A 13,848-nucleotide genomic window follows, 5' to 3' on the forward strand; every position below is an offset into this window, starting at 1 on the left:
AAGCTAGGCTAAAACCTTTCAACCTGGCACAGTGTTTCCTACATACAGAGAGGGTGTTGTTGTTTTTTAAGTACAAAGAAGCATCTAAACATGCAATCCCATCCCCACCAACTGCAGTGGTACAGTCCAGAAAAAAGTCCAGGGATTGCCCAGGACGAAAGGCACCTGACCTCTCCTTTGGAGCAAGCAGATGAGCTCAGGGCCTGAAATATATGAATTCTTTTGCTTTCTGAGGCCTCCTTGTCCCCACCCCATGATACTGTTCAAGTTGCCCATTAAGGCAATCAGGGGCTCTGGAAAAATGACACTCCTTGATCTGCTTAAGGAATTGCAAAACACTGTCTCAGGAGGAGATGCAGAACTCAAGACTGAATTCTGCATGTCTTTGCAATGATGTCACAATAACTCCCACCAGTGTTCCCTCTAACAGGGATTCCCAGATGTTGTTGACTGATTGATTGATTAAGTGCCATCAAGTCGGTGTCGACTCTTAGCGACTGCATAGATATATTCTCTCCAGCATGATCTTCTTGAACTTGACCTTTAAGATTTCTCAGCGGTGCATTCATTGCTGTCGTAATTGAGTCTATCCACTTTGCTGCTGGTCGTCCTCTTCTCTTTCCTTCAACTTTCCCCAGCATTATGGAATTTTCAAGGGAGCTGGGTCTTCGCATCAGGTGTCCGATGATAGTTTGAGCCTGGTTATTTGTGCCTTGAGTTAAAATTCTGGATTGATTTGTTTTATGATCCATTTGTTTGTTTTCCTGGCTGTCCATGGTATCCTCAAAAGTCTTCTTCAGCACCAAAGTTCAAAAGGGTCAATACTTTTTTCTATATTGCTTCTTCAAAGTCCAGCTTTCGCATCCATAGAGTGTCACAGGAAAAACCATTGTTTGAACGATTCTAATCTTTGTAGATATAGACATGTCACGACATCTAAATATCCTTTCCAAGGCCTCCATAACAACCCAACCAAGTGCTAGTCTGTGGCATATTTCTTGACTGCTGGATCCTTGACTGTTGATAGTCGATCCTAAAAGGCAGAAGCAACCGACCACTTCAGTGTCTTCATTATCAATTCTGAGGTTGGTTGCTGTACTCGTTGTCATTAGTTTAATCTTCTTTACATTTAGTCATAGTCCCATTGTTTCACTGTGCTCCTTGGCTTTCATTATTAGAGCTTGCAGATCATCTGCACTCTCAGCTATCAGAGTGGTTTCATCAGCGTAGCGCAGGTTATTGATGTTTCTTCCTCCAATTTTAAAACCATGCTCATTTTCTCCCAATCCACCTTCTCTCAGTGTATGTTCAGAATATAAGTTGAATAAATAAGGAGAAAGTATACAGCCTTGTCTTATTCCTTTGCTGATCTGGAACCATTCTTTTTTGCCATGTTCTGTCTGGACTGTGGCTTCCTCTCCTGTGTATAGGTTTCTCATGAGAATAATGAGATGTTCTGGGACGCCCATTTTCCTAAGGACATTCCACAACTTGACATGGTTGATGCAGTCAAAGACTTTTATTGTAGCCAATAAAGCACATATTGACTTCTTTGGGGTATTCTTTGGCTTTCCCAATTATCCAGTGTGAGCCAGCAATGATGTCTCTTGTTCCTTGGCCTTTTCTGAAGCCAGCTTGAACATACAGCATTTCCCTTTCCACATAGGACTCTAATCTGAATTGGATGATACTGAGCATTATTTTGCTAGCATGTGAAATTAAGGATATTGTGTGATGATTTGCGTGATCTGTTGAGTCTCCTTTCTTTGGTATGGGTATGTAGACTGACTTCTTCCAATCTGTTGGCCACCATGTGGTTCTCCAAATTTGCTGGCATAGTTTGGCTAGAGCCTTGACTGATTCTTCTTCTGTTGCCTGCCATATCTCTGTTGCTATTCCATCAATACCTGTAGCCTTCTGACTTAGTAATGACCAGAGTGCCGATCTAACTTCATCTTACTGTACTAGAGGTTCTTGCAAGTAGGGAATATCTTCTAGAGTATCTTGGATGTTGACGTCCCTGCTGTACAGATTTTCAGTATATTCCTTCCATCTCTGTTTGATCTCCTCTGAATCAGTTACTGAGGCTCTTCTCATGATCGGTGAGAAGAGCTTGGGGAGGGTTAGCGGGGAGAGTGGGCTTAGCCTGCTCTCCCCACACACGAGCAAGCAGACTACTCTGGACAGCCGAAGCAGCCACCCACACAACTGCCGACTCCGTTACGGAGCTGGTGGGGGCTAGGAGGATCAGGGGCCGTGTGGCCCCCGGAAGCTCCAGCATGTGCTGCGCAAGCGTGCAGGGCATGCTGGAGAAACCCCCAAGCCAGGAGGCTGCTTTTTAGCCTCCCGGTGGGGGGGGGGTCTACTCGTGAGTTGCCATGGCAACACACAAGCACAAAGACGGGTTTAGTGGAGCGCTCGCTCTGCTAACCTTGGCTAAAGGCGGGTTACCCGCTTGTAAACCACAGGGCTCGCCTGCAATCCTGGTGGTTTACACGACCAGCAAAAATTGGGCTAGGCTCTCTTAGCCCGATTTTTGCTGGTTGTGAGAATAGCCTCATCGTCTGTCCTTTGGCATCCTTTAACATACCAATTTCAGGTCGGAACCCCCTTCTGATTTCAGAGATCTTGTGGAAAACTTTCCTTGTTTTTCCATGTCTATTTCCATCCTCAAGGTCTTTACAGATGTCATTGTAGTACTGCTCCTTGTCTCATCTAACAGCTTTCTGAAATTCCCTATTAAGTTCCTTCCTGAGGTCTTTATCTTTCTTGACTTTGGCTTCTCTCCTCTTCGTGGCAATTTCCACTGACTGATTGATTAAGTTCGGTCTAGTCAGTTTCAACTCTTAGCAACCACATAAATAGATTCTCTCCAGGAATTTCCACTACAACTCCCATAATCCCCAGCCAAAGGCCATTGCAGCTTTGAATGCTGGGAATTGTAGTGAACAACATCTGGGAATCCCTGTTTGAGGGAACACTGCTCCCCACATAGTGCATGCTCACAAAATGGCATTTTCACACACTCCTAATTTCCCCTGCTGCCAGTGATCTGGTTCAGAAAGCCCCTGAGGAAGGAATCAGAGCCAGCGTGGTGTAGTGGTTAGAGTGCTGGACTAGAACCGGGGAAACCTGAGTTCAAATCCCCATTCAGCCATGAAACTAGCTGGGTGACTCTGGGCCAGTCACTTCTCTCTCAGCCTAACCTACTTCACAGGGTTGTTGTGAAAGAGAAACTCAAGTACGCAGTACATCGCTCTGGGCTCCTTGGAGGAAGAGCAGGATATAAAATGTAAAACAAACAAACAAACAAACCCCTGATGTTTGACTTTCAGTAATGGTGCTATTGGGCCACATCAGTTTCTTCTGAGGAAAATGCTTCCATTGGATCCTTTAGACTGAATAGCCAAATGTGGGACTTGTATTGATTTTTAATGGCTGTTTCATGTATATGATATATCACAACAATAGTCAAGTGCAAAAAACAAACAAACCTGGTTTTCTGTGGAAATGTCTACACTATGGTTACAAACATTTAAAACTACCATGGCCTAGGAACAGTAGTTCTGTGGAAGATCTGGGGACATCTAACAAAGGATCTCTAGCCAAATTCCATACTTAGGGATAGGGACTTGGAAAGCCAGAACTATTAGCCCCTGGTGGCGCAGTGGTAAAACTGCCGTCCTGTAACCAGAAGGTTGCAAGTTCGATCCTGACCAAGGGGCTCAAGGTTGACTCAGCCTTCCATCCTTCCGAGGTCGGTAAAATGAGTACCCAGAATGTTGGGGGCAATATGCTAAATCATTGTAAACCGCTTAGAGAGCTCCGGCTATAGAGCGGTATATAAATGTAAGTGCTATTGCTATTGCTATTAAACTGGATTTAAATGTATTGTGTAGAAATACACTCTAAATAGCCCATTAAATCTTCCAAACCAAGTTTGAGCTGCCCCACACCACGCCTCTGTGCAGTTCCTCATCAATTTCCTACATGCATTTTCCAATGGCAGGTAAGAAAAAGAATCATCAGGAAATGAGCCTGAGTTAATCCGGAGCTGCTTTCTTCATCACATGCCTGTCAAGGTTGTGGACAGAAGGTAATCTCAGACAATTCACATTCACATTGAAAGATGGATATTGCATTGCCCTGAAACATTCAAATGTAGCTTCTGCCACCATTGGCAACACGGTATTAAAAGAAGGAGCTTAAGTTATTAAACTGAGCAGCTTTAATCATGCAGTTCAGGGGGGAACAATCCATTGCTACAGGAGTGCAGAGGATTAAAGTATTTTTACCGCAAAGCCAATACATCTATTTTATCAGTTAGCTACTGCTTCTCCAGTGTCTGTCTGTATAGCCTTTGTTTGCTGAGATCCTGCTAAATATTATGGGATCCAATGGATTTTTATTTGGAAATTGATCCAGTTACCTTGAACTTGATCATCCTGGTAGCTAGCTATGTTATCCTGCTTTTGGTTTTCTTAATTTCTTGTGTGCTGTATGACTGTCGGGGGAAAGACCCTAGTAAGGAATATGCTCCTGAGATTCCAACGGAAACCCAGCCTCCAATCCGGCTAGTGGTGATGCAGCAAGGAAACCCCGGTACCCGCTGGGGTAAAGGACTTGTCCCTGCTTATGAAAATTCTTCTGGTCCACCAGGGAAAAGGACTACTGTTGTTTAAGAAGGCCTTCAATTGCTCTTGAGTTCTAATCTGTTATTTCTGCCATGTTTACATCCGGTTTGCAAAAGGATAAAGTACCAAGGTAAGCTGAAATGAGCAACTTGTGCTTTCACATGCTGCAGAGTGGGTTGTTTCATCGTGAGTTACATTTCATTTCCATATGGTGCCGGGGTCTTAACAAAGAAAGTTAGTCCTACTCCATCTCTAATTCAAATTCAGTTTGAATTTTCACATATGGCATCTATTTCTGGCAGATGGCAGATATATAAATAATTTTTAAAAACGATTTCCCAACTGGGCAGCAGCAGCTCTGGAAAATATACAGTTGTACCTCGTCAACTGCGGTTTTCCTGAGTATCTGTGACTGGGAAATTGTGTCTGCCCTCGTCAACCGTGACCCAAGTATCCGTGGTTTGGCAAGGTGTTTCTTTTAATGGTTGGGGGGGATTGGGTGTGTGTCAGGGGATCCTTTCTGCAGGTCAGGGGGTCATTTCCGGGGCTCAGGGATAATTTCCAGGGCTCAGGGTCCCCCCTCCATTTTTTCTTCGGTTGTTTCACAACCATGATTCCCCTAAATCCCTGTTTGCATTTATTCCCTATTCCCAACCATGAATTTGCCAACATGAGGGTTTCCCAGAACAGAACCCTTGCAGTTGGCAAGGGATGACTGTATATCAAAATAGAACACTGTTTTTTTGAAGAAACAGGAGATAAAGATAGTAAGAGATTAAGGCAGATAATGGATTGGAAAGAAACAAACATAACACATTTCCAAGAAACTGTATGTCTGCCAGTGGAAAGGGGACAAAATAATCACTGACCTGGTATTATTACTTTTATTTATTTATTTTTATTTAATAATGTATTTATGAAATAATTTGTTTAGAGCAGACACATTTGTAAGGATTTCCCTCTAGCTTTCCAGCAGCTTCTTTGGGTTGAGGCTATAGTTCAATGGCAGAGCACAGGCTTTGCATGCAGAAGGTCCCTAGTTGAGTCCCTGGCATCTTCAGGTAGGACTGGGAAAGGCACCTGTCTGAAACCCTGGAGAGCCAATACTGAGTTTGATGGACCAAGTGATTGATTGATTGATTAAGTGCCATCAAGGCGGCGACCACATAGGTTCTCTCCGGGATGATCTGTCTTCAGCTTGGCCTTTAAGGTCTCTCAGTGGTGCATTCATTGTTGTCCACCCACTTTGCTGTTGGTCGTCCTCTTTTTCTCTTTCTTTCAACTTCTCCCAGCATTATGGACTTCTCAAGGGAGCTGGATCGTCGCATAATGTGTCCGAAGTATGATAGTTTGAGCTGGTCATTTGTGCCTCGAGTAAAATGTCTGGATTGATTTGTTCTATGATCCATTTGTTTCTTTTCCTGGTTGTCCATGGTATCCTCAAAAGTCTTCTCCAGTATACAACGGATGGAACCTGGGACCTTTTGCTCGCAAGGTAGGTGCTCTACCACTCAGCTACATTTCCAACAGACTGTGATGGACCAATAGTCTTTTGGATATGTAGCTGAGTGGTAGAGCACCTACCTTGCCAGTGAAAGGTCCCAGGTTCTGACTATTGCATCTCCAGGCATGGCTGGGAAAGATGCCTGTCTGAAACCGTGGACAGCTGCTGCCAGTCAATGTGTAGACAAAACTGAGCTAGATGGACCAGTAGTCTGACTTAGTAGGAGGCAGCTTCCACAAGTCCATATATGCTCCTCTTCCCTGTCATCACTGCTGGGACCGTTCACTTGTCCAGATAACCCTCAGGCAGGAAAGCAAGAAAGCAGGCAGGGATGAGCAGCCGCCGAGTGACCATGTTTCTGGGAGGGTAGGCAAGTGGCTTCTTCTTGCCAGCTGCTGCCATGCCAACTCATCTGAATTAGCAGCTGTGAGGGTCTCTGGGAAGCATAAGACCATTCCAGGACCTCGACACCTGCCAAGGATGCCCATCATACAACTGAAGGTGTATGGTGTCCAACAGGGTGTCCAAAGTTGGTCAGCTGCCTGTCTCCTCGTGCTAATTAAGGTATGACCATTTCTGAACAGGTGCTATTCTGAAGACAAAAGAGAATAATTTTGACCAAATATAGCTGGGGGGAAGCCCACAATGTCAGCTGCAATGAACAAACTGATTAAATAATCTTATCAGTTGATTGACATATGCTTTTATGAGAGAGAGAGAGAGAGAGAGAGAGAGAGAGAGAGAGAGAGAGAGAGATACTTAATGGATGTAGACTTCCTTATTCTCACTACAGCTTTCCTCACATTAACATTAATTGATGTGGTAAGGATAGTGCATGGATCAAGTGCCAACCAGAGGAAATGTCTTTTGACAAGACTGCTGTGAAAAACCATGATCTCTGCAAAGTTGCTTTTTCAAAGTCTGATTACAGTATTGGGTGACCCGAGCCAAAATATCCCAAGGGAAAAAATGTACTACAGTAAGACTGAATCACACTCTGTGACAGCCATTATACAGATGCAAATCAATAACACTGGATCTGAAAATAAATACAGCAGTGTGTCACATACATATTGAGGCTGTTCTCACAAGCAGCCAAGACAGGGCTAAGGCAGCCAAGCCCAGGCTTTACTGCCCATGAGAACCGCCTGGAGCCGTGTGGCTCCCAGTGGTGCCCTAGCAGCAGACTCGGCTATGAAGCCCACCTATTAAATGAGGTTAGGGGAGCAGGCACTCCCTTAACCCTGTTTAACTGACCGTGTGTCAGCAGTGGCTGCTTTCAGCCAGCACTGAGACACTGAGGGATGCCCACCCATCACTGGACGGGGGGGGGGGGGATAACCACAATGCACTGTGCACCCATGAGGTACATTGTGGGATTTCCGGGAGCCAGGATGATGCGTCCCAGCCCCCGCAACTCTGTGCTGCCTGGGGCAGTAGTGGATTGTATGGGTACACAATCCACATGCCCAGCAACTAGGACACAACTGGGACCCAGTCGGTAAGCTTCTGTAGCCTTCCTCCCCATGCACCCTCCCACCCAGGTCCCTGAATATGAGAAAAGGTCCCGTTAGTATTTCATTTCTAAAATGAGAGAGACTATCGTTCAACCCCTGCTCCCAAAGGCACTCTGTGCACAATAAAGGGCCATATGTTCTTTCTTTTTTCACTCGTTCCAAGGCTGATAGTTTTACAGAAGTCTAGCCTCACAGTTACAAGGCATGGAATGATGGTTACTACTTCTGAATCTTGAGATAAATGTCTGCAACCTTCTTTCCAGTTATTCGCACATGGCTTCATGCTGCAGGGTAAATGTTGAGCGAAGCTACTTTGAACTACACTCGCGGCATTGAGGGAAGCAGCCCCTCCACTCTGCTCTTGGATTTGCTTTTGATGCAAGTTCAGATGTTTTCCATCGTGGTGGTGGTGGTGGAGGGAGAGTGTACTGAAGAGCTACATCTGCATTTGTAAAGAGAGTATCCTTCTTATCATGCTAATGATTCTACCTCAGCGCCTCTCCCTATTTACTCTGGCGATTTCAGAAAAAGTAGCTTAAACCCAGCATTTTAAAAACCCAGAAATACCTCAAGATAAAGCTAGAATCCTCAAGACAAAGCCTGACTTGTGTGTGGAGTGGGTCCAAGGGTCTTGAAGGGACTTCGGCGTAAGTTTGGCTGGTGTGTGAATGCACACACTCTCTCCCGAAAGAGATTCGGGGTAGAAGCCCTGTGTGTAAAGCCTCCATATGGGATTGGCAGAAAGCACTGCCCATCACCATCAGATCCTGGCACTGAGGCTTAGTAAGGCATCCAATAGCAACTCAAGACTTGAGTAACCAAAGCAGGCTGAACCTCATTGGTGAAGGAAGACCCAATTCCTCCCTTATGGGAAGGCCTGCCACTCTTTAATTTTGTCTGGATTAGCTTCAGATCCTGGTGTTTTAGTGTCATGCTCTGTAGCATCTGGCTGGCTCACTTGCTTGAGCTCAGCAAGAAACCTTTTCTGCAAAGCAATTGCTTGCCATGTTCTCAACTGTGTATGTCTGCGCTCAAACTATAGGTGGCCTCCTCAGAGGCATGGAACACCTGGGTGTGTGTGCAAAGTCCAAAAGAGTGAAGGGTCCCTCAGGCAGCTGGAGATTAATTCTTCTCCTCACTAACTAAGACATTGGTGGGTGGGATGCCCTAGACATTGGTTTGCATTAGAGCTGCAGATGTGTCTGCTCTCCCGCATTTGCCTAATCATCCCAACATGATTTGGGGAGAAGGAGGCTCCAAAGGAGCTGCTTCTCCGACCTAATGACGGCTTCCTGGATGTGATCTACTACTACTACCACCATTAATATACTGCTTTTCAACACAAAAGTTCTCAAAGCGGTTTACATAGGAAAGAATAAGAAGATAATTCACTATCTTCAAAAGGCTCACAGTCTAAAAAGAAACACAAGGTAGACACCAGCAACAATCCCTGGAGGGACGGTGCTGAGACTGAATAGGGCCATTTGATCTCCCCATCTAAATATAAAGAGAATCACCATTTTGAAAAGTGCCCCATTGCCCAGTTAGCAGTGAAATGCCCGGTTTGCAATGGATCAGTGCTCTAGTCCAGTGTTTCTCAATGTTTTTGGAGTCATGAACTGGTACATTCTTCATGTGCATTTTACCAGACCAGCAGTTAGTAAAGGGGTTGCTCCCCTCACCCCAGGCACGCCCCCCCCCCCAAAAAAAAACAATTTCAGGATGGTGGGGACTGCCACCTCCGGAAGTTCTCCAGAGCTCATTTCCAGGCAGCCCTTGCTGCTGGATAACATTCATTCCAGGGCCCCGCCCATCTACGTGTGATGTCATGTGCAAAGAGGGCGGGGCCGAAGATCTACGGAGCCCGGGTGAGCTCTCCGGAGCTCATTTCTAGGCAGGCAGGCAGCCCTTGCAGCTGGATAACCTTCATTTCACCTCCTTGAAATGAACGTGATCCAGCAGCGAGGAGTGACTGGAAATGAGCTCAGGAGAGTTCCCGGTGGCGGCCCCCGCCACCCAAAGTTGTATTTTTTTTGTGGGGTGGGGGCGTAATTAGTGATACCTCATGGACCAACACCTTGCAGGCCAGTACCAATCTGCGGACCAGCGGTTGTTGAGAAACACTGCTCTAGTCTACAGAGCTTCATGCACAGCAGTGAATTGTATGTGCGCAAGCGTGCAAGGCCTTCGCTGCACGCTCTGCCACGAAACAGAGAGTTGGTGCTGAGGGAAGTGGGGAGGCAGAAGGCAGCAGAGTAGGGGGCCCAGTGTTCAAACAACTTTGAGAAATTTTGTAAGTCCATGGTTCTGCTACTCAGAGGGACTGAATGAATCCTTTGGCTCCTTCCAGTTCCATGAGCCTGTTCTCTCCTCCTCCCTCTCAGCCAAGCCTGCACCAGTAGAGTAACCCAGTGGCTGCTCAAAATTGCCTCGCAGGTAGCAGCTCAGCACTCCCCACAGAGGACATGTCTCCGGGACAAACATCCCACTCATCCAGCCCATGTGACATGCATGCCCTGACACGAAAGGGTTTCGCAAGAGCATTGAGAACTGTGTGTGTCCCTTCTGTTTCCTACAATCTCACTGTTGACAGAAGAACAGCTGTGGGAGGGGAGGGAGCTAATCAATGGGAACTGCAATTTGGTTGACTTTGCCCTGACACATGGCACTTCAAGTAGCAAAAGGTCACTGGATTCTGGGAGATGTTGCTTCATCTGTGGGCTAGTGAAACTATCCTTGCAAGATATACAATGAACAGGTATATATCTGCACATCATTGAGGCCCCCAAGCGGGGGATATTGTCAAGGAAATAGATACATGCTGCGGAATTGTCAGTGTTGTAAATCATTTTAATTTATTTGTTTGTTTTTATTTTATGTTTATGTCCCCCGCCCCCCTTGGGCACACCAGCTAATATATATTTGCTGACTCAGAAATTTCAGTTCTATAGTAGGCTCAGGGTCAACTTTTGTACTGAATGTACCAGAAGGTCTACCTGTTTCCGGAGCTTACCTAACAATATCTGGGGAAAAATATGCTCTCTTTTACTTGGAAATGGTTAGCATGTGTTGATCTTAGGATCTTGCTCTGAGGACTATGTAGCTTTCCATTTAATAGTGATGGGTCACAGAGACAACATTTGGGAATGGCGTCTCACTTTTTTTCTGGACTCCATTCATGACATTTTCCACTTTCCTGTTGCAAACAGGACTCCAACTTTGCCCCATGACATATAGGATGTGGGTGGATGAGCCGCTGCAGCGTAAGAGCAAGAGACTCTGTTCCAAATTCTGGCTCTCTGCTAAAGCAACAGCTGTAAACTCTGCATCAAAAACCAACACTTCTAAATGAAGACTGAGTTTTGAAATTTGAGATGTTTTCTTGTTTGGGGGCTGAGCATTTTAATGACATCATTGCAAACATATGTTCTCTGTAGGGTAGAATGATGCATATTTGTAGGGTGATGCATATTTAGGAAGTCTTTCAAAAATTATTTGGCAAGATATGCCATTAGAACAGTTTCCACATGGTCTGAAACCATATATAATGAAGTCATGGAAGAGGAAGAGGATCATTACCACTGTTCTTTGGTTCTGTCTGCACAGAATATGTGCATGTATTCAGGTTATACTTGTGTAGGCTCTCTCTGCACCAGGGCTACACTCCAACTGCTGTTGGACTACAACTCCCTTGGCTCTCCAACTGCTGTTGGACTACAACTCCCATAATCTTCCACCACTGTGGCCAATAGTCAGGGATGATGGGAGTTGTAGCTCAGCAACAGCTGGAGGGCTGAAGTTGTTCACTCCTGCTCTACCCAGTAGAGAATGCTGCTCTTTGCCAGTGTCGTGAAGCAATTAGTTTCAGACTAGAACAGGAAAGACCCAGGTTTAACTCCCCACTCAGCCATGAAACTCGCAGCAAATCTGTCTAATCTCAGCTAACCTATTTCACAGCAACAGAACTGAGCTGGGGGCAGCAGCCACTAGGTGGGAGAGCCAGGCATCCAGTTGGGCTTAAGGAACAAAATTGGTAGCTGAAGGTCAGGAGAACACCACAGATCAGGCCAGACAGTCAAGAACCAGGGGGCAAAGCAGTAGCCAAAGGTCAGGAACAAACCAGCTGTCAAAGATCAGGAACACACAAGCTGAGTACTGCAGAGCGGACACTCCAATGTAGCAGGCAAGAACAAACACACCAGAAGCAAAGGGACCTTGAAACTGAGGCAAGCTATCAGACAGGAAGTTCCTTATACTCTTCCTGTCTTCAGAGAAGCCAAAAATGGCCCCCACACAGCAGCACAGCCACTGTACAACCTGCCGTCTTGAAAGCTGCTGCAGTGCAGCAAGTCACCACAAGCGGCAGTGGTAACCAGAGTCCCCGCCTCTGGGAGCTCTGGCACACAGGGTTGTTGTGAGGAGGAAGGATGAGAACAATGTATTCCGCCCTGAGCTCCTTGGAGGAAAGGATGAAGATAAATGAAATAATTAAATAAATAAAATAGAATATACAAAGCCTCCACACATGCAGGTTTGTTTGTTTGTTTAATGGAGTGGCATCAGCGCATTAGCAACCGTATATTCTTCTTTTTTCAGTTGGTGGACTTGATACAGTATTTTGTTCATTCAGGTTACTGACACACACAACCACTCCGTTTGGACAATATTTGCCTGGCCCACATAATTAAAGGGAGATGCACCAAGAGCGCACCTGCTATGATGGCTTTTGCAGATGTCCTGATGTCCTCTTGGCACATTTCTTTATCAAACATGCTCTAAATACTAATTTAAACTAGTATTTGGAGCATGTGTAGAAGGGCAACTTGGATTACCTGCCCACTCATACACAAAAGAGAAACATGCCAGGACGGTGGCAGGACATCTGCAAAAGATGTCATGATGGGTGTGCTCTTGGCACATCTCCCTTTAAATTGTGTGTGCTGGAAGAGTACAGTCTAAACTGGCCCACTGTGTTTCATCAGTGCACAAAGCACTTGTATGCCTAATAACTTCAGCAGAGAAAGAAAAGAGATAATAATGCACTGATGGAATTGAAGACAGAGGAAAATTCTGCATGTACCAGCAGAGGTGCTCTTACCCCTGGACTTCGGGGCCGAGTTCCAGGGCCTCCACATCACCTGGAGGCCCCCGAATCCTCTTTAGTCTGTCCTGGGTGGTGTGGTCACCCGGCGGAGCATGATGATGCTTAAATTGCAGGGGTGGGGGGCCTTTAGGTCCAGGCTCCAAAATGATCTAGGTGCACCTCTGTGCACCAGTTCTGGAATTAGTTTTAGAAATCTTCTGTAATATCAGAAGGGAGGGGGTGGAATTTGAGGAAGAGCAAACCAGCAGAATGAGACTGGAATGGGGGAAATCCACTTATCCTTAATGACAACCTACAGGTGAAACTCGAAAAATTAGAATATCATGCAAAAGTTCATTAATTTCAGTAATGCAAATTAAAAGGTGAAACTGATATATGAGATAGACGCATTACATGCAAAGCGAGATAAGTCAAGCCTTAATTTGTTATAATTGTGATGATCATGGCGTACAGCTCATGAGAACCCCAAATCCACAATCCCAGAAAATTAGAATATTGTGAAAAGGTTCAACAGTCTAGGCTCCAGGTGTCCCACTCCAATCAGCTAATCAATCCATAACACCTGCAAAGGGTTCCTGAGCCTTTAAATGGTCTCTCAGTCTGGTTCATTAGGAATCACAATCATGGGAAAGACTGCTGACTTGACAGTTGTGCAGAAAACCATCATTGACACCCTCCATAAGGAGGGAAAGCCTCAAAAGGTAATTGCAAAAGAAGTTGGATGTTCCCAAAGTGCTGTATCAAAGCACATTAATAGAAAGTTATGTGGAAGGAAAAAGTGTGGAAGAAAAAGGTGCACAAGCAGCAGGGATGACCGCAGCCTGGAGAGGATTGTCAGGAAAAGGCCATTCAAAAGTGTTGGGGACTTTCACAAGGAGTGGACTGAGGCTGGAGTTAGTGCATCAAGAGCCACCACACACAGACGGATCCTGGACATGGGCTTCAAATGTCGTATTCCTCTTGTCAAGCCGCTCCTGAACAAACAACATCAGAAGCGTCTTACCTGGGCTCAAGAAAAAAAGAACTGGTCTGTTGCTCAGTGGTCCAAAGTCCTCTTTTCTGATGAGAGCAACTTTTGCATCTCATTTG

At 45.5% G+C, this 13,848-nt stretch overlaps 2 protein-coding genes across 3 annotated transcripts in view; both read left to right on the forward strand.

Moving 5' to 3' along the window:
• The window catches only part of MMD (monocyte to macrophage differentiation associated), a 125,654-nt gene that overhangs the window by 14,427 nt on the left and 97,379 nt on the right, over positions 1-13,848 (forward strand). For both annotated transcript variants that reach the window (XM_053294169.1, XM_053294168.1), the window contains exon 2: positions 4,010-4,096. The gene's annotated coding sequence lies outside the window, so the exon portion shown is untranslated. The remainder of the gene's footprint in view (positions 1-4,009; positions 4,097-13,848) is intronic.
• SMIM36 (small integral membrane protein 36) lies at positions 4,336-4,758 on the forward strand. The gene has a single exon (XM_053294174.1). The coding sequence runs from the start codon at positions 4,398-4,400 to the stop codon at positions 4,680-4,682; it is 285 nt and encodes a 94-aa protein (XP_053150149.1). The 5' UTR covers positions 4,336-4,397; the 3' UTR covers positions 4,683-4,758.

The sequence above is a fragment of the Hemicordylus capensis genome, chromosome 2 (genome assembly GCF_027244095.1).
Source record: "Hemicordylus capensis ecotype Gifberg chromosome 2, rHemCap1.1.pri, whole genome shotgun sequence".
Classification (NCBI taxonomy): Eukaryota; Metazoa; Chordata; class Lepidosauria; order Squamata; family Cordylidae; genus Hemicordylus; species Hemicordylus capensis.